The sequence below is a fragment of the Mus caroli genome, chromosome 8 (genome assembly GCF_900094665.2).
Source record: "Mus caroli chromosome 8, CAROLI_EIJ_v1.1, whole genome shotgun sequence".
In the NCBI taxonomy this organism is placed as follows: domain Eukaryota; kingdom Metazoa; phylum Chordata; class Mammalia; order Rodentia; family Muridae; genus Mus; species Mus caroli.
Window position 1 is genome coordinate 10,168,846 of NC_034577.1, and position 27,258 is coordinate 10,196,103.

Sequence of the window (27,258 nt, forward strand, 5' to 3'; positions counted from 1 at the left end):
GGCAGATGACCTTGAAAGCGATGCTGGTTCATTCTAGTCTGTTCTGGCAAAGGAGATGGTCTTTGGCCTCCTTTTTTCTTGTTTTCTTCTGGAGCTGGGAGCTGAGTTGCTCTCCTCCCAACAGCAGCAGTGAGCTAATCAAGACTCAAGACAACTACTGGGGTGGAAGGAGAGTCTAGCTGTCTCTTAGTGCTCTCTCATCTTTTGTTCAAAAGCTTCCACAGACTGAACTGGGCTCTCCCCAAGGCCTGGGTGCCATGGCAACCGTCACATGACCCCACAAACAGCTCTGCTGGGGTTGTACTGCTGCTGCCTGCTCCTCTCTGAAGGGAAACTGGAGTTTGTGATCTGAGATGCATAGAGTCCCCCGGCTGACCACCCCGTGGGCTAATAGGGACCTGCAGAGAGCCTGGGAGAAAGCCTACCAGGACCACAGGAAAAAGGTAGGAAGACTCCTGGAGCCTCGTGCTGGGGTTTGGGGTGCCAGGCAGAGCCCAGGGAAGTCCAGCATGGATTCAAAAGGTCAGAATGGCAGAGTGTCTTTTTATCTAAAGAAATATTTTATTTCACGTGTACGAATGTTTTGCTTTCATGTATGTCTGTGTACCGCATGCATACTTAGTGCCCGTGAAGGCCAGAAGGCAGTATATCCCTTGGAATTGAAGACGAAGACAGTTGTGCATGCTGGGAATCAAACCCAGATTCTCTGGAAGAACAGTCAGTGCTCGTGACCTTGCTAAGGGTCTCTCCAGCCCCGGGAGGACGGTTCTTAGGAGGACTTATCAGTACATCACCAGCGAACAAGATTTCCACCGACTTAGAGTCAAGACCATCCCGTTCCCAAACACAGCGTGCATTCCTAAAGTACCCAACTTCCCCCAAATTACTTGAAACCATCTTATGATAAAAGGACCTGGTGTCCACTCCTGGTCCACATTACATGCAGCAGAAGGAACCAAAACCTGCCTGCACCTGGAGAGGGGAGAGGCAAGTGCCCACTTCGTCTCCCTGGATAAAGAATGTTACGATGGAGTTCAGCCCAGCTGCCCAGCGTTCTTACTAGGCTAACCACATTTCCTTAGCTGTGTTGGGAACACTGGAAGGAGGATGTTCTTAGATCTGGAAACTTCAGCAATAGGGCGATCCTCTTCACTAATTTTCAACGATTACCCCCAGGTACCAAATCCATGATCAACCCTGTTTCCTTCTGAAGTCTCAGGTGACACCCTAAGAAGTCAGCTCTTTCTGGGCTCACTTGATGCTCCAGCCTCACCTCTCCCTTGCTTGCCTCTGCCCCCACCTCACCGGCCCCTTGAAGCCCCCACATAGCACTCCTCCACGGCTCTGTAGAGGACCTCAACTTACTTCCTTATGTCTCGTTCCAAGGCCACCTCTGGAGAGAACTTCCTCTGATCCCACTGTAAGAAGCACACCAAGGCCTTCTGCTCTCTTGGCCTTACCACTGTGGTGGTTGCCCAGGTTCATCACGGGGCACCTGTTTCACCCGCTCTGGCCATGACTACTCGCTGTGGTATTAGCGACCTGAGTAACTACTTAAGCTCCTACTACTCATTAGGAGGCCAGAGGAAGCAAACTGGGAAGATCTCTCCCAGTGATCTTCCAGCCTAGCCCTGTAGGAACATTGCTCTTGTTTGTCCTGGGGACTGGCCCAAATCCCATGAGATAAGCAGTCGCCCTGTGCTTATGTGAGTGTCCAGACTCTGCCCCTGAGACACTGCAACACAAAGATGTTTTAAATGGTCACTGTGGAAGAAGAAGACTGATTGGGCAAATGAGACTCATGGAGGTGAACAGTAGGCTGGAACCCTGAGAAGTCTAGAAGAAGTATTGGTTTATAGCACAAATACATAGTCTTTGAAATGTCCCAGAAGCTTATGATTCATTTTTTAAAAGATTTATTTATTTATTTATTTATTTATTTATTTATTTATTTATTTAATGTATATGAGTGCCCTGTCTTCATGCATGCAAGAAGAAGGAATCAGATTCCATCACAGATGGTTGTGAGCCACTATGTGGTTCCTGGGAATTGAACTCAGGATCTCTGGAAGTATAGCCAGTGCTCTTAACCACTGCGCCATCTCTCCAGTCTGTTTGGGGGCTTTTTAGAGAACCTGATATGGCTGTGGCCAGCAATAGAGCAAGAACACTGGGGATCCACAGCCTGGCACAAAGGTGATGGTGCTAACATGTGAGAGAATACACCAGGAGTCTATCTGAGAAGGAAAGACAAGAGTCACACAAAGGTGGGAAGGGAAATCACACAAGGTCAAGGAGCCCGTCTTGGACACAACTGATTAAACAGATAAAATGGGGTGTCGGGAGGAAGCTCACAGTGACTGAGGGCATAGCATAGAAGCCATGCCAGCTGAGAGTGTGGAGAGGTCTGAATGTCAGACAGTGGAGGCTAGGGGCTAGTGTGAAGTACACATAGGCACAAGACAAGGGAAGGAGACTGTTATATCTAAGGTTTCTATTGATGTGATAAAACATTATGGCCAAAGCAACCTGGGCAAGAAAGGGTTTATTTGGCTTACACTTCCACATCACAGTCCATCATCAAAGAAAGTCAGGGCAGGAACTTAAGCAGAGACCATGGAGGAGCACTGCTGACTGGCTTGCTCTCCATAGCTTGTTCTCCATGGCTTGCTTTTCATGGCTTGCTCAGGCTGCTTTCTTATACAACCCAAGACCACTGCCCAAGGGTGGAACCTTCCCACATCAATTGTTAATGAAGAAACGGTCTACAGAGCTGCCTACAGGCAATCAGAAGGAGGCAATTTCTCAGCTGAGATTCCTCTTCCTAGATATGTCTAGGTTTGTGTCATGCTGACAAAGAGCCAAGCAGCTCAGGGACAAGGTGAGACAGTGGCCTGGATACCAAGGGCCCTGGTGGGTGAAGACCGGCATGAGCAGGTGGGAGATGGAGGATGAGGAGCGGCAGAGGACGGAGAACCATCTCTTCCATCCCAGGCACAACCAGTCTGGACAGAATCAACCCCTGTTTCATGTGAAGAAGAGAGATTTCGGCTGTTCAAGTAGTCAGTGCTAGACTGAGAATCTCTGAGAACACAGTTTGATGAAATAGAGAAAAGAGAATGCTGTACCCCCAGCCTCCACCCTCCAGCCACCAGCCACCAGCCACCAGCCCCAGGCCACCAGCAGCACCGCAGAGCCCCTCCTCAGCCAGCAGCCCCATGGCTCAGCTCCGTTCACTGCTTCTTTGGAAATGTTTCCTTCTCCCTCCTGGTCTGCCTGGCACCCTTCCTCTGATGAGCTTACCCTGCTGGTGGAGGAGTTGCAAACCCGAGGCTGCCTTGCTAGAGCCTGTATTTATCTGTTCCTTGTGCTCTAACAAGACACCCAGACTAGACAACTTATAACAGCAGACTTCTGTTTCTTTCTGTCCAAGAGGCTACACATCGAAGATCAAGTCTCTGGACACCTGAGTGTTTGGTAAGAGTGGCTTCCACCATGACAGCCTCAGTGGGACAAGAGAAAGAAGGGCAGACAGATTTCTGGTGATTATTCTAGAAGGGCTTTAATTTCATTCATGAGGAAAGAGCTGTCATGATTTAATCACTTCGCCAAAGGCTCCACTTCTTAATGCCACCGTGGGAAGGATTAAACCCGTGGCATGAATCACAGAAGAACAGAGTCAAGCCATAGCAACCTTCAAAACTGAAGTCAAAGAGAACAAAGGACCAAGGAAAAATAAAAATAAAAACAGCCCTGAAGTTCCAAACAAGGTGGGACAAGAACAAAGAACAAAGTACACCAGTAATGAAGGTACCGAGAGGAGAAGAGAGGGAGGAAAGGAAGAGGTGATAAGAAGGAACAGTGAGGGACAGGGTCTCCCAGATTCATATCAGACACCACGGCAGAGATCCAAGGAGCCAGAGATGCCATAAAGGATGAGTCTCGAACTATGTGTAGGCATATCATAGTTGAACTTCAGAAAAGCAAGAAAGTAAAGAACTCAGCTCAGGGGTTGGCTAGGTGGCTCACAGGTAAGGAACCTTCTGCCGGGCTCAAATTCAAACCTGAATTTGATTCTTGGCACTGAATGATGGAAGGAGAGAACCAACTCCCACATGTCCTCTGACAGGCTATGGACGGTGTGCATGCACACACACACAGGCTATGGACGGTGTGCATGCACACAACACACACACACACACACACACACACACACACACACATAATAAGAAAAGATTCAGATGCAGACAGTAACAGTGACCTGGATTATGTGTGTCTGTGTATTCTTTGATGATACAGGAGCAGGAGGGAAGTAACAGGACTTAGTTGTTATAAAGTATGACACTACTCACGATTCGTGGTAATGTTAATTGAAAATGGACATGGAATAGTTTTAAGTGTATGTGACAAACTGCATGGGAAACAGTTAAAAAAAAATCTCTTTCACTGATGTGGCTGGAGAGATGGCTCAGTGGTTAAGACCGCTGGCTGCTCTTGCAGAGAGAGAGGACTTAGGGTCGGTTCCCAGGACCCACATGGAGATTTACAACCTCCTGTAACCCCAGTTCTAGAGGATCTGACGCCCTCTTGTGGCCTCCTCAGGCACCAGATACACTTGTAGTATGCATACACACATGCAGGCAAAACATTCGTACACATAAAATAAAAATACATATTTTTAATCTCAAATAAAGTGAGAAAAGGCAGAAAACTAGTATAAAACCAAAAAAAAAAAAATAAGGAGCAAAGGACTAAGTTGATGGATAGACACAGCAAATGTAATAATGAATCCAATTGTAACAGCAGACACTTTGTATGTCTATAGCCTAAACCAGCAGTTCTCAACCTTCCTAATGCTGTGACCCCTTAATACTGCTCCTCACATTGTGGTGACCCCCAACCATAACATTATTTTCATTGCTACTTTCGTAACTATAATTTTGCTCCTGTTATGAATTGTGATATAAATGTCTTTGAAGATAGAGGTTTGACAAAGGGGTCATGACCCCAGGATGAGATCTGCTGGTCTAAATGGACCAATTAAGGGACAGAGATGGAGACCCGTGAGAGCGTCAGCAGGAGAAGGGTCTTGCCGCCCAGCCCAGGACCTGAGCTTGAGTTCCTGGGGCCCTCATGGAGAGAGGGAAGAACCGACTTCTGCACACTATCACACATCAGTAGGTAAATAAATGTTTACAAATGCAAATTATCAACGCAGATAAAAAATATAGTTAACCATATCTTTGTTGACCGTAGAAATTCACTTCAGTATAGAGGTGTATAGATTACAAATAAATGAATAGAAAAGAATACAGCGTCTTAACGTTGATTAAGAGAAACGAGGACAACTTTAAAAACAAAGAATCTTACTAAGGATTTGAAAATTCTTGCACAAGGGCAAGGGGGGAGGGGCTAGCCCTTCAAAAAGGTAGTAGTCCTTAACATGTATGCGGCTGGCAATAGCATGTCACACTACCTAGAGCAGAGAGAGAACTGCAAGAGAAAGTTCCGAGTTGTAAGGTGAGGGCAACAGAAGGGTGGTGGAGGCTGAGAAAGATCACGGTGCATTATACGCCTGTGTGCAAACATCTGCCATTCAAGACGTGCTGGGTTTAAAAGTGGGAAGAGGGAGAAAGACATGGCTCTGCCATCGCAGCTGGAGATTTTAATGCCTCCTTTCAGAAACAGATCGCCAGGCAGAAAATCAGTAAGGAAATATTTGAACTCGGTTAACACTCTCAGTCCGTCAGATTGAAATCCATAGATGACTCCACCCAATAGCAACATAATATGCATTTTCCTCAAGATCATCTAGAATGTTTATTAATCTAGACCACATCCCAGCCCATAAAACACTCCTCAGTAAACCTGACAGGTTGGAAATCGCACGTCGTTTGTTCTCAGATCACCGTGGGATTGAGCTAGAAAAGAGTAATAGGAAGGTAACTGGAGAAATTTCCAAACATGAGAAATCAAACACTATATTTGAAAGTAACCCATGGGTTAAGGAAGATATGTTAAAAGAAACTTGTAGATGAATACATTCCATTTAGAGTGTGTGTGTGTGCACGCACGCGCGCACACCTGCACATCTGTGTGTGCTTGCAGGAGTTGTTTCTCAATCTCCATCATGGACCCCAGGGACTGAGCACAGTGCATCAGGCTTGGTGACAAGTGCCTCTATCTACTGGGCCATCTTGCCAGCCCTCCAAAGTAAACTTTTAAATGTTTTGAACTAAGTAAAAATGAAACACAGCTTCTCAAAATGTGTGAGATGTGATGAAAATGGCGTTGAAGGGGAACCTGCAGCACTGAGGGAATAGGTTTGCAAAAAAGGGGAACCAGCTGGGCATGGTGGCACATGCCTTTAATCTCAGCACTTGGGTGGCAAAGGAAGGAGGGTCCATGAGTTCAAGGCCAGACTGTTCTACATAGCAAGTTCCAGGCCAGCCACAGTCACATAATGAGACCTTGCCACAAAAAGACAAGGGTTGGGGGAGTTAAATACAAAGTTAGGCAACATAGAGAAATGAGCAAATCAGGAAATTAAATGAGATCTATCCCTTCAAAGTTGATTCTCTGAAAAGGTGGCTAAAATATATGGTTTCTGTGTAAGCTCTCAAAGAACAAATCAAGGTGACACAAATTACTATGTGAGAAAGAGACAACCCCGGTTCAGAGAGCATGGGCACAGGCTGGGGTACACCAGGGGCAGAGCACTTAACTGGCAAGTGCAAGGTCCTGGGTTTGATTCCTGATACAACAAAAGCCAGAGTCTTTGAAAAAGGCCTACATCTATTAAAATATTGAATCAACAATTCATGGAAATCTCGGAGGCCAGATGGGTTTGCTAATCAGTTTTGCCAGATATTTAAGGAAGAGGCTGGGCTAATTCTCTATGGTCTCTGTCCTAGAAACAGAAAGATTTCCTAATCCTTCTCATGAGGCCAGTGTTACTTGGTAACCCAAACCAGGTAGAGACGTTCTAAGAAAACCACAGACCAATAACAAATGGATATAGATGTAAAAATCTCAACAAAGCACTACAAAATAGAACCCAACATTGTTTTTAAAAGTATATACCACAACCGACTGGGATTCATCTCCAGTATGCAAAGATGGGTGATTATTCAAATAACAATTAATATAATCCATTATACAACAGGAGAAAGTGAAGAGACGGGAAGGAAGGAAGGAAGGAAGGAAGGAAGGAAGGAAGGAAGGAAGGAAGGAAGAAAGGAAGGAAGGAAGGGGGAAGGAAGACAAGAAGGGAGGAAGGAAGGAAGGAAGGAAGGAAGGAAGGAAGGAAGGAAGGAAGGAAGGAAGTTAGTTAAATCACAATCAAGTTGGAGGACTAGAGATACCTGTCTTAAAGGCATACTTTGAAACTATAGTCATCAGAATGTTATGATATTGCTCAAAAAATAGTCAACTAGATCAGTGGTATAGAATAAGGAACCAGAAATAAGCACACAGATAATTATAATCATATAATATTTCACAAAAAGTCAAAAGCAATACATTGGACAAAAACAATCTTTTCAATAAGTAATATTGAGCCAACTAAACATCTGTGTGCAAAGTTGTCGTCGTCATCGTCGATGTAGTAATCTAGACTCAGAACCTGCAACTCTCACAAATATTAAGTAAAAAATTTGCCATATGTCTAAATGTAAAATGCAAAGCCATCACACTTCTAGAAGATAAAAGATGGAAATTCAATGACCTTTGGAATAGGGATAATTTGTATACAAACCAAAGAAAGGTGTAGTTCATGAAAGAAATAACAGACAAACTGGGCTTCATCAAAATTAAAAAAAAAAAAATGCTTCCACACTGTGGAAACCAATGTTGGGAGAGACAAACCTGGAGAAAGGCTTGTAAAACATGTATATGATAGTTGATGTTTTCCAGAATGTACAAATAACCCTTAAAACTCAACACTAAGAAAACAATCTAACTTAAATATTGGGCTTAAGACTGAACAGACATCCCCAGACCATATATGCAGACATTATGAGCCTATAAGAAATGCCCCACATCATTTCATGTGGAAAAGATAGATTAAAGCGATAATTAGACAGCATTACACTCCCATTAGAATCCCCATGCCCCAGGAACCTCCACATGGCATCTATTAGAAGCCTCCACCAGACTGTCCCCTGGGTCCTTAATGATGCTCCCTGACACAGGCGTGCATGATCAAGTCACTAAGCACTGGGGACCAGCTTAACCTTCACCCCTCCTCTCCTAAGAGGGGTAGAGGACTGGGACCAGAACTTCTAGCTCTCTACAATTTCACGATCAGTCCCCCAGTGCCTGGTCTATTTGAGTCCAGGCAGGAGCCTCTCACCAGCTGGCTCGCTGACTACCAACAAGAAGACACCCAGGGCTTTAAAGAGTTCCAGGAGTCCGGTTCTATAATGACAGGAAAGGGAGAGGAAACTGAGAATGTCTTCACACCCCTGTGTAGAGAGCAACAGAAGATGACAGTACAAGACTCTGACAAATATAAAGGGTGCACTATTGTTGGAGGTAAACATTTAATACACAAAGTTAGCAATTTCCTTTGAGTTATTTTGTATCGTTAGACCTGATAGGCCTTGTATAAACAATCAGGAAATACTGGAAAGAAAGTATGATTCCAAGAAGCTAACCTATGATACAGAGGCTAAAAACCACCACAAGGCTTCTGGATCTAGGCATGTCACAATGCTAAACACGGACAGGAGACAGGCCAAAGGCACAGTAGATTCAGTCTCAAATGCATATGAAAATCAGAAGTCAAAGTGGTGTCACTGCAGACTCTGTGCAGAGAGAAGTTGTCCCCTGGCTGTTCCAGAGGCTGGGAGCAGGCAATCAAGATGCAGAAATATATAAATTATAGATAATACTACAGAATATATTAATTCATTACATATTATATGTTATAATTATGCTGCAATTATATATTTTATTTATATATATTATATTATGTATAATATTATTACATATTATAATGAATATAGTATATGTTGTATTATTACATATTCTATATTCTATAGAATATGTATAATTTATATATGTTGCTGCACCTTGATTGTCTGCTCCCAGCCTAATATATATTATATACTATATATAATTATATATTATATAGAAATATATTTATATAAAATATATTATATGTTTAATATATAAATAGATACATGTATTATATATTTGTATAAAGCATATAAATATAAACTATATATAAAATGATAAATATGTAATATACATAATATAATGTATATTATATAGAATATATAATTATATAACATAATGTTATACTATATGTTTGTAATTTAAATTATATATATAAAGTATTTAATATATATTTATATATTATATAATTATCCCTTTATCTATAAGTTAAATTATACACGTTATTTAATGCTAATTATAAATGTATATATTATAGATAATATAATATGTATTATATAATACTAATGTATTATTAGATATATAATTATATATCATCTACAATATTACATTTTAGATATGTATATATAATATATAATATAATATATGTATATATAATAGGACATATATATAATATATTGTATTATAAATTTTATAACTATTATATAAATAATCGTACATAAATATTATAAACATTAAATAAATTAGATACATATTATATAAATAATAGTATATAAATGAAAATTAGATACATATCCTATATTATAAACACAATAAAAATAAAGTATAAATAAAATTATGTATAGAAATATATCATAAATATAATATTACATTTTATAATATATATTCATATATTGTATATTAATATATCATACTATATATTATAAAAGATAGGTAGATAGATCTTATTGCAGTGCCCCCTGGTGGTAGAAGCAGAAGACTGAAGTCCAAGCCTTGTGCCCTTTCATGAGGCATGAAGAAGAGGCCATCTTTGACACAAACCTTTGTACAGCAACTGCAAATTCATCTCCAAGGCTACACCTGCACACAGGGTTACCTCCTCGCTCTACACTGAGGAATAAGTTTCCCAACATGGATGGAGTGCCTGGCCGTTTTTATAGATGGTGTCTTCCCCTAGTCCCTCTCACCAAGATCTCTTCTGCCATTTATCCCATTTAGAGAGGATCTGCCCCAGAATCTCATCACTCCCAAAGACTCCATCCCTGCTGCTAGGGGTTAAGATTACAACATATAAATTTGGAGGATGCAAATATTCAGGTCCCAGCAACAGCAGCATCTCAAACAAGTGTCACTGAGATAGGATGGTAGGATGTTGGTAGGATGTTGTTTATACACAAAAGATAAGCCTGGGTGTCTTCTTGCTGGCTGAGCCTAAGCTGCCATGGGAATACTGAACTAGACTGTTTTAGTAGCAGAGATTTATTTCTCAGAGGTCTGTGCACTGAGAGTCTAGGGTCAAAGTTGCTGTCAGGGTTCAGTTCTCGGTAAGGGTGACTTCGTGAGTTGCATAGAGCACACCTCACTCACTGGACAGAGGACCAATGGGATCCCTTTGTCCCATTCCAGGTTCTGACCTCCCATGCTTCATTCAGATCCACGCTCCTCCAGGGGACCCTGTCTCTACACTCACCTCCTGGGATTAGAACATCCATCTGGATTTTTGGGGCTTGCAATCACACTCTATACTAAGATAAATAAACATACACTCTATACTAAGATAAATTCCAGAAGGATTATAGATTTAAGTATAAAAATCCACATGAGTGTGGTAACGCATGCCTGCACTCTGGAGGCTAAGAGGAAGATCAAGATTTCAAGACCATCAAGCTTCATAGTAAGATTCTATCTAAAAAAAAAAAATGTAGCTAGACATGGTAGTGCATGCCTTTAATACCAGCATGTGGGGGGAGCTAGACATGGTAGTGCACGCCTTTAGTACCAGCATGTGGGAGGCAGAGGCAGAGTTCAAGGCCAGCCTGGTCTACATAGTGAGTTTCAGTACAGTCAGAGCTACACAGTAAGATCCTAGCTCAAAAAAAAAAAAAAAAAGTACAAAGGTATTTAAATTTATCTTTGCAATTAGTAGAAAACACAAAAATTACTCTATAGTAGAAAAATATGCTAACCATAATTCAAAACCCTTTGAAAAAGAAGGAAGATTGATAAACTTTATACAATAATAAAAAGATAATAGCATGGCATAAACAATAAGTGGAGGGAAAGCAAGGGTAAGTGAAGGAAAATAATTGCAAGTTACACCACAAAAGCTCACACTCATATGTAAGTAGGCTTTAAGACCAGAAAGCAACGATGGACGAGCTATGCGGAAAACCAGCTTTCGGGAGAGTTTTAAGTAGCTTTTAGCCTATAAAAAAGATCGTTGACTTCACTAATAATAAAGACATGCAAGCCGAGCTTGCCCTTTCACTAATACTGTTCCTCGAGTCTGAGCCTGGTGAGGAGCTGGCTGTGCTCTGGGGACAGGACCACCATCGTGCCGTGCTGTGTGAGAGAGGCAGAGCCCCAGGGGAACTGAGTAATACCTCATAAAGTTGCGCACATGTTTAGCCTTTACCCTAGCAATCCCAACTCCAGATACACTGGCAAATACACAAAGGCACATTGCGAAAGATGTTAATTGCAGGCTTTTCTTCGTAAAAGCAAAATTGGAGCCGTTTCAGATATTCTTCAATGGGCAGCTGGGTCAATAAGGTGCTTTACACATAATGACTCGTATACAGTTGAATAAGGACAAAGAGACTTCTCCACGTGCTACTGTGCCATGCCGTTATTTCTGGAATGTAGTCTGTTGTGGCTTGTGCTGAAATTTAAGCCCCATCACGAGACACATACATTGTGAGGGTGGAAACTTGAGCTACTATGATGTTTGGGGTGAAGCCTGTGGGGGGTGATTTGGATTAGACAAGGCCCTCAGGATGGAGCCCCAGGCCTGAGTCCTGGGGGCTTAATAAAAACAGAGGGATGGTTTAAGGATGATTGCCTCTACAGTGGAGCCCCTGCCTGGCATACTAAATATTGTTTCCATCTCTACATGTAGATAGATGATAATAAACAGATTATTGATAGATAGGTAGATAGATAGGTAGATAGATAGACAGACAGATAGATAAATGATGGGTGGATGAGGAACCAGAAAACATGTAAATGTGTGCACACATGCACATACATACATACATACATGTTCATACATCAATTTTATCTCTTCCCATATCCCTGCATCTGCTGGGACTTGGCTGCTGAGAAGGCCAGCATCAGATGAACCAGGACTGCAAAGCAAAATAGACCTCTTTTCTTAATAAAGTACTCATCCTCAAGTATTTAATTCTAGTAACAAAAAAACTGACTGCTCCATGGTGTTTCATGAAAGACGGTGGGGAAAGAGGCATACAACTTGTTGATAGTGTAGATGAAACAGGCAAAAATATATGCAAATGTTTGGATACACACATACTATGAAGTTAGTGTAGGCATGCTCTATATGACTTGATGTTTTTAATATGAAAATAAATATAACACTGGAAGAATTACTTATGAGAGCAGACCAGAGTTGAAAGAACTCAGGTCTCTCTTTTTTTAAAGAGTTATTTATTTACTTAGTTACTTATTTAGTGTATGTGAGTACACTGTCACCATCTTCAGACACACCAGAAGAGGGTATCAATCCCATTACAGATGGTTGTGAGCCACCAGGTGGTTGCTAGGGATTGAACTCAGACCGTGCCGCTGAAAGAGCAGTCTGTGCTCTTAACTGCTGAGTCATCTCTGGAGTCCACCCATGTCTCTTTTAAAAAGCTGTTTGGGGCATCTTTGGCTTTGGAACTGTGTAAATATCTTACATTCTATAAAACAAATCAAATTCAAACAGTGTTCCCAGCTATTGAGAGTGAAATTGATCTGCGCACTGATGCACCTCATTCCTAGTCACACTGAGAAGACATATTCCAGAGGCCTTTAAAGTCAGTTCCTTATTCCTTCACAGTGACAAAACAGTAATGTAAAGGGAGGGTCTTAGCGGAGGCGTGTGTTTAGGGGGAGAGGTGGCCCTGCTGACATTTAGCTGAACACATCATCCTATGAGAAGGTATAGGCTGAGGTTAGGGTGGCTCTCTAGAAGGAATGTCGTTCTAACCTAGTAATACGGCACAGTGTCCCCCACGGCAGGCATGTGCAGTGTGCACCACAGCACGTATGCTCACAGCATGCACCATGGCAGGCATGGGCAGTGTGCACCACAGCACGTATGCTCACAGCATGCACCATGGCAGGCATGTGCAGCGTGCACCACACAAGCAGGAAATACCATCTCCAATATGAACCATCCACACAAGGATGCCTGGACTGTTGTCTCTGCAAGCCCTTTCCCACTATAATCAGCTATAGACATGTTAACTTTGTGGTGAGCTGGAGATTCAAAAGATAGCCCTACTGCCTCACCATTCTGGAAGGGAAGGACACACCCACGGTCATTAGAGACAGAGGGCTCCAGGGCCAAGGGGCAAGCCCATGCCCCACTGAACCTCATGACAGACTGAAACACATTAAGTGTGATTTTAAAATTCAGTAAGTAAGGGGCTGAGAAGATGGATCCGGAAGTAAAGGGCTTGCTACATGAGCAAGAAGATCCGGGTTTAGAATCTCAGCAACCACAGAAGAATCTAGGCCTGATGGCTCCCAGCCATCATCCCAGCGCTGAGGAGACCTCAGAGGCTGAGCATCTTGAGGGCTTGTTCTCCAGCCAGTGTAGCCAATCAGTGAGAAATCCTTTCTCAAAAAGCCACAGAGAGGATAGATAGATAGGTAGACATGTACATATATGAAAAGCAATAAAGGAAGACATTTGACATTGACCTCTGACTTCCACATGTACATATTTATGTGTGCTCACTCCTACATGCATGTACAAGTGTAAATATGCACACACACATATAACACACATACACAAATTTGTAAATAAGCTATGCATGGTGGTGCACCCCCACGATCCCAGCACATAAGAGAATCATGAGTTCAAGACCACACTGGCCTACATAGAAAGACTCTGTTTCAAAAGGTGGAAAAAAGATGAATAAATGAAGAGAACCTAGCGACCTATCCTGTGAAGATGAAGTTTGCCTCTGTAGGAGAATTTCAGAGGTAAAAGCAAAGTGACTCACTGCTCTGACCCCAGTCAAGTGCCAATACCCCTGCGATTCTTCACTGCTTCTGACGTCACAAGAAAAGCAGTGCTGCGGAGATGAATGGCTCAGTATATGAAGTGATGTGTGGAGGCCTGAGGACCTGAGTCTGCATCTCTAGAACCTATACAGAAAGCTGGGCGTGGCAGTGCATGCCGATCACCCATGTGGGGATGGGCACTGGGGGACAGGTCAATCCCTGGAACTCCCAGGACAGCCAGTCTATTGAAACAATCAGTGAGCACCAGTCTGAGAGAGAGAGAGAGAGAGAGAGAGAGAGAGAGAGAGAGAGAGAGAGAGAGAGAGAGACTCTTGATTGAAGAATCAAAAGCAATAAAGGAAGACACCTGATACTGACTTTGGCCTCCATGTGTATGTGTATAAAGACACACACACACACCACACACACTTGTGCTCACATATACACATGCACACACACAAGAGAGAGAGAGAGGGAGGGAGGGAGAAGGAGGGAGACATACATGCAGACTTCTGCTCCTTCTGATGAAATGTCATTCTGCTGTCTATGTTTTATTCTTACCAAAGGGGAAAATTGAATTTGAAATTGTGACTGATAATTCATAGGAGGTATCAAGCAATACTATTGTAAAAACTCAGATGGGGAAACTGTAGATCAAAAGATTCATTTTCCCCGGGGCAAACGACCTTTCAAGAAATGTTAGGAAGATATCTGCTGATCACTGATTGGATCATCTTACTTGTTGTAAGTCAAGAAGGAAGAGAAAAGATGGAGGAAGAGAAGGAAGAGGGAAGAGAAAGGGAGTATGGGTGGTGTTTGAAAGTTATGGGAACTGTTGCTGTTTGAGGTGTGTTTGTGGTGTTGAAACTCTGTGTGTGTGTGTGTGTGTGTATGCGAGCGCGCGTGAGTCTGCCTGTGTGCCTATGTGTATGTGTGCATGTGACTGTGTATGCTTACATGTGTGTGCTGAAACACCTAAGCGAGGAACACGTCCTGCTGGCTTCCTGGATGAGGAAGCTCAGATGAGGCAAAGGGTAGGAAGAGTGAGCATAGAGATGCTGGATAGGGATCAGGCTGTGCTGCGTTGCAGGGGTGCCCACCCTAGGCAGCTTCATTAATCACAACACTTCCTATGGTTGATTTTTTTTTCCTGTACTGAAGATCGAACCTGGGACTTGTACATACTAGGCAAGTTTTCCACCGCTGAGCTATAGCTTCAGCTCCGCTTGCTTTTTGAGACAATGTGTCACTAAGTTGCCTAGGCCGGTCTCAAACTTGCAACCCTCCTGGATTAGCATGCACCATCAGGCCTGGCCTATTGTTTAAGGTTTTTTTTTTTTTTTAATTTTTATTATGTGTAAGTACACTGTAGCTGTCTTCAGACACTCCAGAAGAGGGAGTCAGATCTCCTTATGGATGGTTGTAAGCCACCATGTGGTTGCTGGGATTTGAACTCTGGACCTTCGGAAGAGCAATCGGGTGCTCTTACCCGCTGAGCCATCTCACCAGCCCCCTTGTTTAAGGTTTTATACAAAGGTTTAAAGTAACTCCAAGAGGGGTTAAGCAGGGTGACAGTCACACTCACTGTGCAGCCCTGGATGACCCTGAATTTCCTGTGTAGACCAGGCTGGCCTAGGACCTGCCCTGCATTCTGAACGCTAGAGCAATGGTATATACCCACACATCTGGCTCTCCATATGTTTGAAACACCAAATAAAATAATGAGTTGGTTAAAGTTCACTCACAGTGAGCAGAAGTAGGTCCCAGAGCAATGGGTGCACGCGACCTGCTGGGAGAAGACTGGAATGGATCAGTAGGACAAACAACCTTTATGTTCTAAAATAGCACCAGGTTTAGAGAACCATCTGTCTTAGTTAGGGTTTTACCTCTGTGAACAGACACCATGACCAAGGTAACTCTCATAAGGACAACATTTAATTGGGGCTGGCTTACAGGTTCAGAGGTTCAGTCCATTATCATCAAGATGGGAGCATGGCAGCGTCCAGGCAGGGTTGGTACAGGCTGAGCTGAGAGTTTTACATCTTCATCTGAAGGCAGCTAGCAGAATATTGATTTCCAGGCAGCTAGGATGAGGGTCTTAAAGCCCCCACCCACAGTGACACACCTATTCCAACAGGGCCACACCTTCTAATGGTGCCACTCCTTGGGCCAAGCATATGCGAACCATCATGCCATCTTAGAAATAATACAAAACCCCATGTACCTGTCCGAGTCTCCATCCCTGGGTCCATGCGATGGATAATCTTGAGTACCAATGTGATAGGGTTTAGAGTCACCTTGGGAACAAATGTTTGTGCATATTTGTGAGAGTTTCTAGATTTGTTGGTCAGTTGAGGTGAGGAAGGCAGACCCTCTATGTGGGCAGGGCCATTCCATGGGCAGGAGTTCACTTTGAGTGTGGCTGCAGTATGCCCAGCTGCTGCAAGCTCTTGCCACTGTCTTCACCATCATGATCACTGTAACATCCGCTGCGAGCCAAAAGAGACCCTTCCTTAAGTTGGCTCTTCTCATGCATTTTGTTCTAGAAACATGCTGGGTAATTAATATACTCTCTAGTTTCTCCTCCTCTCCTCTCCTCTCCTCTCCTCTCCTCTCCTCTCCTCTTCTCTCTTCTCCTCTCTTGTCCTTCACACATTAAAAAAAAGAAGCAATTTAAAAGAGTACACTACACATTTTATCTCTTAGTATCTATGTATTTCCCAAGAGCAAAACCCATTGTCTTTCATAAAAACAGTACAGTTTTCAAGTATGTGATGTTGGTACTTCATGGTCCATTTTCTAAATTGTCCCAAGAATTTTGTGTTGTCCACCCCTCCCCCAGCACAAAAGCATTGCCTTCATACCACTTGGAGTAGTTTAATTTCTTAGTTTTATGTCTGCCAGGTCACAAACTCTTTTTTTGTTTGTTTGTTTGTTTTTGTTTTTTGAAACAGGGTGTCTCTGTGTAGCCCTGGTTGTCCTGGAACTCACTCTGTAGACCAGGCTGACCTCGAACTCTGAAATCTGCCTACTTCTGCCTCCCAAGTGCTGGGATTAAAGGTGTGTTCCACCACTACCCGGCCTGGTCATGAATTCTTTAAGGACATTCTATACTCACTTCATAGACTCCTCAGTTTGGGTTTTTCTAGCATTTATTTGTAAGTTTGTGCAGATCCCACAGCCATGAATGAAGCAGACATAATACCATGCCTAGCTCATTATGGAGATGGAGACACACTGTGGACATGTATGCCATTAGCAATGATGACACTGATGCCCCAGACCTAGCTCAGACCTAGAAACATTTACACTGAAGTCCTCCTATGCATTGCCTGTCAGACCACACAGGCGCTGGTGAGTCTTCTGGACCAGCTCTCCAGGTTCCGTGCTGTGTCTCACATTCGGGAATCTGTGTTCCATGGTTTTAACATACAAAAGGAAACACCATATAGTGTGTCCAAATACCGCAGTCAACACAGGCTGAACAACACAGAGCAAGCTCGTGCGGTATTCTGTGTAACAGTACAGATTGCATCTTCATCTGAGTCCCAAAGAAATATACAAGACAGCTGTACTCAGTCTTTGCATATAAACATGGCGCACACAGAATCTGCAGAGTGTGCTCCAACCTTGGTCACCACCTTTATCTGTCTTCATGTCACCAGATGTCAAAACATAGTGTGTGGGCCTGTCTCTCCATTCTCCCTTCCACCTCTCCCTTCCTTATCCCCAGCTCCAAAAGCCTTGAATTGGGCCCATTCCTTTGATCCCAAGCCTGTGGCTTTGAAGGACCACAGTTCCCTGGCATCTCCTGCCTCCAGTCTTGCCTTTCTTATGCACAAAGGGCAATGTGGCTCTTCCACTTATGCCTCGAGGTACTTCAGGTTCCTGAGTGTGTATGAGAGAGAGGGAGTAAGAGGGGAAAAGGGATAGGAAGGGAGGGGGAAAGAGGGAGGGGAGGAGGGAGGAGAAGAGAGAGAAGAGAGAGGGAGGGGAGAGGGAGAGACTGAGGGAGAGAGAGAGAGCCCTGCCCTCTGGAAATCCATCCGTTTAATAGTCCTTAGCCTTCACTAAATTGCAGCCACAGGGTTGTCTTCCAGGTTACATGACACACATTGTCATTTTATTTATTTGGTTGGTTTGCTTTTCTGTTTGTTACTATTGCTGCAGGAATATGCCAGACCAAGTGCTCTAACACTGAGTCCCACCCCAGCCTCACTCTGAATTTTAGAGATGCTCTGGGTGTGTCCATTGGCTGGCAGGGTCCCCACCTCTGTTACCTCTGTAGGGTCAGAGCTCTGTCACTAGGGATCTACAGTATAAGGGATTCCTTTCACTGAAAACCAAACTATGCACGGCTCTCGTGAACGCAATCAGTCACCATTTAAAAGATATGCTTTCCCCAGCTCTGCAGGAGTTGCTTTCTAGTCGGTCCTGGCATAAGGTATTTCCTGAATGCATTACTGGGGCTCAGACAGCCCTGCAGGATGGACACATGGGCATAGCCTACATGACTTGCCACATAGTGTTGGTCAGAAATGACTGGTTGTTTCCACTTAAGCAAATCTCACCCTGCATCCATGTGATTCCCCACCTCATCGCAGAGCACGGGCTCACTTCTGAGGGTTGCTGAAATCCAAGTCAAATCGTCTCCCCTTATAGTCCCATGGGAGTCTCAGTGAGAACTTCTGGCCAGGGGCTTTTGGGAATCTTTGGCACAAGGTCTTAATGGGGATGGTACAGAACCTGATCAAACTGCCCTGGAGTCTCACTGCCCACTCTGTGCTGCAGGTCCAGAATGCCCAACCACTAGTGGATACCCACCCACCACGGATTTACAGCCATCTCTGCCTAAAGTTCAAGAAGTTGAAGGTAGGTGCTTCGTTCTCTTCTAGTCATGCCCCTGGCCTACAAGGTGATGTCTGTCACCTTGGAGCCTGGAATGTGAGTGAACAAGCTCCTTGGCCTTGCCAAAGACAAGGTGTCACCAAAGGGCTAACTGAATTTGTCCTGCCCTAGTGGCAGGGTGCTGCCTAGTGCTTGTACCAGAACCTTCTATGATATATGCCCCATAGTGTCATAGACACAGACAGATAACTCCTGGGCAATTTGTACAGTGCGACTCCAGATAGTTAGCATCACTGGCCACTTCTGAATTTGTATTTTTCGAGGCACAGGCCATGGGCAAGAGGTCATGCTTGCAGGGATGACCCCCGAGGTCAACTGAAACTGGTGACATCATAAATCAGCTGAACATACCAGCACATTAGTCAGCTTAAACGCTGAAAGCAGGGCTCAGTGGTCCCACCGGTCTTGTGGCAAGATGGGAGGAGAGACAGGAGAAGCCCCAGAAGCTTGTGGACCAAGTAGTATGACATATGAAGCAGAGAACAAGAAACTCTTTCTCAAACAAAATAGACCGTGAAGATGGACAGCCAAGGTCGACCTCTGATCTCCATAAGCTGAGGCATAGAGGTATACACACACGCGCGCACACTCACGTGCACACACACACACTCACTCACACACACATGGGAGGGGAGACTATAAGTATAATCTTCTTCCTGGAATTAAGTACACCCTTCTCCTGAGCAGCATAAAATGTCTGAGATAGTTTCCTTGCTAGCATGACCACTGCATGTCACTTTAACAGATGACCTAAACATATGAGGTAGCATATCTCCTTGCTGCTATTGTAGCCCATCTCAGTGTATGTCACCCCAGATATATAGTAGTCGTCCATGCTCCTTCCTCGATGCCCAGTATTGGGGTCTACCTGCTGGCTCCTGCTGGGGGGCCTACAGGGTATGGCTTTGAAAAGTGTGTCTGGAGGAACCTTGTGCTATGGAGGGGTCCCTGTGTCCACAGATGGAGGAAGAGAGACTCTCCATCATTGACAGGAACAACTACCTGCTTCTGCAGAGGGTGGCCTCCGCCATGAAAACCAGGGGACAGACTGATGGCCGAAATAACTTTACACAGAGAAGGTAACATTTGCTTTGGCTGGGACTGCATTCAAGGGACAGGGACAGGGGCATGGTGACCCAGGGCAGGGGGCAGGGACATGGCAACCCAGGGGCAAGCTGAACTCAAAGGGCCCTTATGCCCCCTGACTCCAAACCTTCCTTGAGGCTCTGACGTATATCAGAGCACACGAATGGACCCAGAATGACTGCAAGCCCCACCACAGGCCTGCTGAGGGCCAGGTGCTGTCCACAGAATCTTCTCAATCACCATCCTCACAAGGACCAGGCAAGGTGGAGGCTGTGCTTCTTCCCATTTCATAGAGGGGAACATTGAGGGATGGTGAAGCTGCACAACCTGGCCAAAGTCGCTATCACTGTGGACGGTGCAGGGTGTGTCCAAGTTGCAGAGCATGCAACAGCCTTGCAGTGTTAGCTGTGGGAGAGAGCAAAGGGCTCAGACCTGATACCTGGTCCCCTCTCTGATGCCGCTGCTCTCTAAAACCTGTGATTCCCTCAGCTTAGAAGCTTGCTTCCTAAGAGGATGAAGGGCAGCATGCCTCATGTTCCATGAAACCACCCTGTGAACACTCTCAGGAGTCCTTAGCCCTTGCAAGAGAATGGTGCTGTGTCCTTGGTAGCCTCGTGCCCCAGGAAATATCTGTAGTTTTTCCTTTTGAGTGCAGAGTCATGGCGGTGACTGTACAGGGTCACTGCAATGCAGGCTTTTCTGCAGACATCCTGGACTCTTTAACCCTTGAAAGAAGTTTCCAGATTCATAATAAACTAAATCACAGGCAAGCCATCGGATTCGGGGAAGGGACAGAGATGCCGTGAATGAGGCTGCTAATTTGGGGAATCATGTCTGTTTCAAGAACACAGAAAACTAGTTGATTTAGATAGTATTAATACAGCCAGATATCTCATTAAGAAAAAGGCAACACTTTTAGAGAAACTAAACAACCAACAACAGAAACTATACAATAAAAAGTTAAATCAGGGGATTTAGTAAATCTATGTATCTTCCTTGAGATGTACTTGATACTTGATAAGCAATATCTTACACTTAAGGGATAAAGTTTAATTTATTTGGTATGTCCCACACTGAAACCATCTCCTTAGTGACGATGGTGCACACAGCCTTTGCTCCCTATTCCTCTGGTGCTGGGCAGGAATCCTCCTGACAGCCAGGCCCTGGAGGTCACAATGGATGTGGTTGGCTCTGGGACTGCACGCATGTCCTGCAGAGTGACATTAGTTTGTTTTGTCACTGTTTGTTTGTTTTGCAAAGAAAGGGTTTCCACATAGCCCTGGCTTTCCTGGAACTTATTATGTAGACCAGGCTAACCTTGAACTCACAGAGATCTCCCTGCCTCCCGAGTGCTAGGATTAAAAGTGTGCACCACCACGCCTGTCTAGATTGGCATTGTTGAGGACAGCATTGTGTCAGCCTTGGACCGCTGAGGGACAGCCTCTCCTTAGATGCCAAACTATTCATTTCACCTATCAGTGAGCATTCTGGTTTGTTTTTGGTCGCTACTAATAAGGTTACAATGGTTGTTTATGTTTTAAAACAACAACAATTTATAGTCATGTCTGCAGAGACCAACAACTCAGTAGAAAATAGAGAAAGTAAACAAGTCACTCAGAGAGGGACCCCCTGAAGGAAAAGGTGGGACTCCTTGGATATGCCACCAGTAAAATCTATGACAGATGTTAAATAGAGACAAAACAAATGCCATTTAAAGGCTCTGTACATTGTCACAAGGACACATTCACATGAAGGAACGTGTAGGATATCTATTGCATTAAGAGAGGGAGCTACCATGTTTGGACTGCACTCACCCCAGGCTGAGCCACACAAGACCCACCTTGGAAGCCCTGTTGGAACTGAGGCTGGCTCTTCCCACAATGTCTTTCTAAAATATGCCTGGGACTGTAGTCGAGCATTTAGCACTTTCAAGACACATTAGGCTTCTCAGGCCTCTGGCTGCCATGCTTCTCCCCATGGGCGCTGGGCCTTCCTCCTCTTCTTGATGTCAGCCCTCCTCTCCTTCTGAGGTTCTGTTCAGCATTGCCTCCTGGATGTCATCTCAACTCTCCCTTAGGAGCCTGGCATCTTCACCTCATGAGCTCCGTGCCCACTCCCTGGTGGACAGGGATGGGAAGGAATGTTTGTTGAATGTCTCTCGATGGGAAGCAAACAAGAGCCCAGATATTAGCTAGAGCCTGCCAGGCCTGAGGACACATGGGCTCCCTTTGGGAATGCAGAGTAAGCTCTCTGTCCCATAATCTTGGTCTACGAAAGAATGTGTGTTTTCCTTTCTGGAGTCTAAACAGGAAGCACAGAGAACAGGCATTTATGAAAGTGCAGAAACAAAATCAAGTCGTCCCAGAGAGACTCAGAAGCTCAGAGCTCCGGTATGGAGCACAGAGATGGCGGAGGACTGGGCTGCCGTGGCCAGCCATCCCTGCAAGCGCAGACACACCTGGAGAAAAGGTACCTGCAGTACTTTCCTGATGCCTGTGCCCTGGACAACTCACCACCTGACCCTGCCTGCCCTCAGGGGTTGGGGATGAGTTGGCACAGAGTCAATGACACAGACCCCGGGAGCAGGTGGGAAACACTGCAGCAAGCTCATCTGAGCACTGCTGCAAGCTCCTTTAGTACCCTCCGCCTATGTCCCTCCCATTGGTCCCAAGAAAGCATCTCTTCTAAATAGCAGTTCCTGATTGGCTGGCATTGTCTGTGCCGGTAATCCTTGGTCTCTCAGGCAGTCCTCAGTTAGGTCCTCCTGCAGGAGATGCTTTTGTGGCTGCGCCCCCACCCTCTTGTTTACATAGAGGTAACCCCGCCCATAGAGGTAACCCCGCCCATAGCTGCTATTCCTGCTACACTTTCTTGTGAATGTACAGCTATCTAAAGTTCCTGATTCCATCAGAGTTACTTGGTGTGTGCTCCCGGATTCTTGGCCGTCCTCTGCCTTCGGTACATTACTCAGTGGGTAAATGTTTCAAATCATAGAAGCCATAGTGAAGCCCCGGGGATTCTCCCTTCTCCCTTCCCAAATTTATACAGAGATAAAAATGAGTTCGGCTGATTGATTATAGGTTCAGGGGAGAGTGTGGTGAAATTGGTGACTTGATCAGATTGTATCCATCAAACCTCATTATGAAACTGTGTGATGACCTGAAGTAGCTGTTCCACTCAGAATCCAGGACCAAAATTACATAAATAGCCAGGAAGAATTTGCGAGAAAACTTAATACTCTAAACCCTTCCTCTCCACCTAACCCAAATCACTGGCAAATTCCTAATTGAGAACAAAGAACAATTCAGTTCTGTTGTCTTCGCCCTTACAGATGTCTCAATGAATCAATTATTAGGGGTTTTAAATTGTCACTCACTGTCCTTATGCAGGATGCTGTTTTCAGAACCAACCAAGTCTCTTCTAGGGGAAAATACAGATACCAAATTAAGTATACTAGGACACAGTACCTGCCCTGATCAAGACCCAGCCCAAAAATTCCCTTCCTCAGACCCCCTCCCAGTGACACCTGGCCTCTTAGTCCCCACTGTCCCCATAAGCACTAAACTTAGCTCTTATATGACATGACCCTCCTGTTACTTGCTTGAACATTTCTTCTAAGTTCCTGCGCCATTGGGACAAGCACATTTGCAGAGATGTGTAAGAGAAAGCAATTACTAATTAGCAAAGCACTAGGGAAATTTAGTTCACTTTTAACTTCATTGAGAGCCTGGACATTTTGTTTCAACCCTTGGTTAATTACGGAGCATTAGCATTTGCTGCTGTAGAAAATAAGGCATTGACATTGTGTAAATTAGTTATCAAAGGATTTTTTTAAAGACAGAATTTCACTATGTAGGTCAGGCTGGTCTTGAACCCAAATCCTTCTATCTCCACCTCCCAATTGCTACAATTACCAGCATGCATACCCTGCCTGGATTCAAAGCTAATTTTTCACCCCCCCTCCCCCCAAGTATACTGGAAGTTTAAAATTTTTTTTAAAAAAAGTATTGCTAGCTTTGCTAAACATTTGTTTGTGTCTTATGGTTAACGTCTCTGCTTTGGTTTTATTCAAGGATGCCTTTAAGGGCAGAGATGACTTTTTCTTTTCACCGAGTCCAGAGTTTTTACTGAGTACTGTGTTTTCTCTCCTGATTCTGCTGGCTGTTTGTCTCGTTATCCTCCCGTCCTTTCCATACGGTTGATTTTTTCGAGGCTGTCTTTTTTTTCTTCCAGTGAAAATGTCTAGAAAATGCTTGGAAGAAACTCCCCACTCAGCCGCTCATTTTCTCACTTGGGATATCTTGCTCTCTCTCCTTTACATAAAGGAATGGTGAAGCTGCTGAGAGAGGGAGAGGCTAAGACAGAGACATAAGGGAAGGCTATTCTGCTTGGAAACCGTGCCCTGCAGCTACCACCCACAGCCCACACTCCATGTGGGATGTTGCCAGCTTGGCTCTTGGACAAGTAGGCCCTGCAAGGGTGGGTGGGGGTAGGGGAGCTTCTTCAGGGCAACCCCACCTCCTCCAGGGTTCACCTCTGGGCCTACGGGTGATTTGTCAGAGGCTCTGGAGCTTTTTCCTTTTCATGAAAGACAGGAAACAGCTGTGCTGTGGTCGGGAGGCAGCTTCCTGCCAAGAGCCTTTCAGTCCATCTTAGGCATTTCCAGAACCTTAGCTCTGTGTGTCCACGGGAGAGAGTGAGGGACACAGGGCTCCAGGCTGCACCAGATAAGGAAGGCCTTCTTCTTAGGTGACTTGGCCTTTTGTTGTTTTGTTTAGTTTTTGAGACAGGGTCTTACCCTGTAAAGAGGCTAGCTTTGGACTCCCAGAGATCTGCCTGCCTTAGTTTCTCAAGTCCTGGGATGAAAATTGTGCATGATGTCTTACAGGTGCCTCAGCCTTTCATAGAAGTAAAATTTTACATACACACACACACACACACACACCTAAAATTCTGTTATCTGAAAATGGCAGGTGTAGGACTCCACTTTATAGGACTAGAAGCCTGGAATGCACCCTGATGGCTGGCTAGCTTCATCTAGAACTTTTGCTGGCCCTGACCATCTCACTGGCATACCAGAGACCAGAGAAGACCATCCTCTCCTAGACACCTCAGCAGCTTTTCCCACATTGCTGCTTGCTCCCTACCTCCAATAAAAGAAAATGCTATGCTATCAGGAGGCTATCTATCAAAGCATCCACTAACACACTGACCATCCTGGTGCTTCCGGGGGCATAGGTTAGTAGAGGTGCACGGCCTCTACCATCCCCACACGGACTCCCGAAAACAAAACCCAAATTATCAAACTGATAAAGCCAAATAAACGAACTCCTCCTGAATGGTGGAGCAGTAGACACACTCTAAGCTCTTCAAGACAGCCCCATGGTCCCCAGAATCAGTAAAGACAGATGGACCTTATCTCCTGCACCCACATGCACCCGTGTGAGGGTTAAGTGAGCAGCATTTGCCAGTAGACTATAAAGTTCCTGACCCTGGGAAAACAAAAAACAAAAAACAAAAAACCAAGTTTTAGTTTTTGTCCTTCATCACCACATACTTCTATCATATGGAGCCAAAAATCTGGAGTTCAGGTGATACCTTGAAACCAACGGTCAGTCTCAACAATAGAACTAAATAGCAGAAATCGTTTGATCATTTGATGACATGTACACCCAAGGAAGATACACAAATGACCAATGAGCAGATAAAAAAATACCCATCCAGCGTTGCTGGGGAAGTGGGAGTCAGTACCAGTGAGAGACTACACACATCACACTTCGCACTTGACAGTCACTGAGCCAACTGGAACCACAGATGATGCTCAGAGATGCTTGTGAGGTGTGTGGAGAAACCAGGAGGCGCTATGGTGATGGGCTTACTTTGAACACACTGCTGATTCCTCTAAAAGTATTAGACAGCAAGTGCACGCCCGAGTAGAGGAGAGAACCAGGGCCACAAACACACATGAAATGGTACACACACCTGTATCTGGATAGCATTTTAACACTAGTGTGCACACTGGTCATGAGCAGACAAAAAAGAGGCGTATCTGCCAATGGAATATTATTCTACCATAAAAACACGAGGTCTTAGATTGCTACCTCATGGATGAAGCTTGGAGGCATCGGTGAAGGAGCCAGATGCAGAAGGTCACGTGTAGGAGATGCCCAGACAGGCGACCCTGGTTCCTGGAAACTAGGACGGGAGACTTGGGGGGAAATAGTTAAGGATTATGGTTTGTGAAGTGTTGGTGATTATAATGTTCTCAAATTATGTTGTAGTTATAGCTATACATCTATTAATATCTCTAAACCACAAAAGCATCCACTTTAAAGGGAGGCTTTTATAATATAGTGTTACTACACGTCAGCCCAAGCACTATAAAATAAAGATATGATCCAGCATGGTGCCAAACACTGGGAGAGAGAGGGCAGTAGGATCTGGGATTTAAAGTTAAACTCAACTATGTAGGAAGTTCAAGGCCAGCCTGGGCTATGCGAGACCTTGTCTCAAACGAACAAAACCTCACACAACAACAACAAAAGATTATGTAGTGTATTCTAAAAATAAAAATTCGAGGGAGGTGCTCCATCCTCCATGCATTCTGGAGAACTGGCCTGTTTTCCTGCTCTTGCCTAAGGAATGTGACTGTTCCTGTCCCACAGGAGCTGAGAGGGACGGCCACAGCCTCTTCTGGATGAGCAGCCTGAAGCCAAGGGGGTGAGAGTCAGAACCCAACCACTGAAAGGAGACCAGGGCCCGGATGCTCCGATGAGGCCTTCCTGTGTCTCCTTGGGGTGGAGTGGGGTGAGGATGGGGGTGGAGGTGTGCAGGTCTTGGGGCTGGTGGCCTCGCATCCGAGGTTGAGCTGGCTTCATGGCCTCCAGGGACCATCATGGGCACTGTGATGCAGCACTCCGGAGCTGCCCAGTCACAATCTTCACCAGATGACATAGCACAGCTATTTATTGTGTTTTTTGGACTGATAACCAAAAACAAAATATGCAGAGTAACACTGGACTTTCTTTTCTAGCTGTTAATACTTTCTGAGTTACCATGAGTTTGGGTGATTGTATGTAATTCTCTTAAAAATAAAAACAAAAACAAATAAACAAACAAACAAACAAAAAA

At 44.5% G+C, this 27,258-nt stretch overlaps 1 protein-coding gene across 3 annotated transcripts; it reads left to right on the forward strand.

Annotated features, from left to right (window-relative positions):
- The first annotated feature begins 278 nt into the window (after positions 1 to 278).
- Positions 279 to 27,258, forward strand: Cfap97d2 (CFAP97 domain containing 2). Of its 3 annotated transcripts, none has more exons than XM_029480988.1 (5): positions 279 to 443; positions 18,925 to 19,005; positions 20,002 to 20,120; positions 22,428 to 22,596; positions 26,793 to 27,258. In XM_029480988.1, the coding sequence occupies exons 1-5, from the start codon at positions 354 to 356 to the stop codon at positions 26,826 to 26,828; spliced, it is 495 nt and encodes a 164-aa protein (XP_029336848.1). In that variant the 5' UTR covers positions 279 to 353; the 3' UTR covers positions 26,829 to 27,258. The 3 variants fall into 3 exon arrangements, with proteins under 3 accessions (XP_029336848.1, XP_029336849.1, XP_029336850.1); XM_029480989.1 differs by having other exon boundaries at positions 22,437 to 22,596; XM_029480990.1 differs by lacking the exons at positions 22,428 to 22,596; positions 26,793 to 27,258 and having other exon boundaries at positions 20,002 to 20,124.

Excerpts from the sequence above, each read along its gene's own strand:
- Cfap97d2 (XM_029480988.1), top strand. The coding sequence starts at position 354 with ATGCATAGAGTCCCCCGGCTGACCACCCCGTGGGCTAATAGGGACCTG. Across the intron at positions 444-18,924 it reads ACCAGGACCACAGGAAAAAG|GTCCAGAATGCCCAACCACT; the intron begins GTAGGAAGACTC and ends TCTGTGCTGCAG. Across the intron at positions 19,006-20,001 it reads TAAAGTTCAAGAAGTTGAAG|ATGGAGGAAGAGAGACTCTC; the intron begins GTAGGTGCTTCG and ends CTGTGTCCACAG.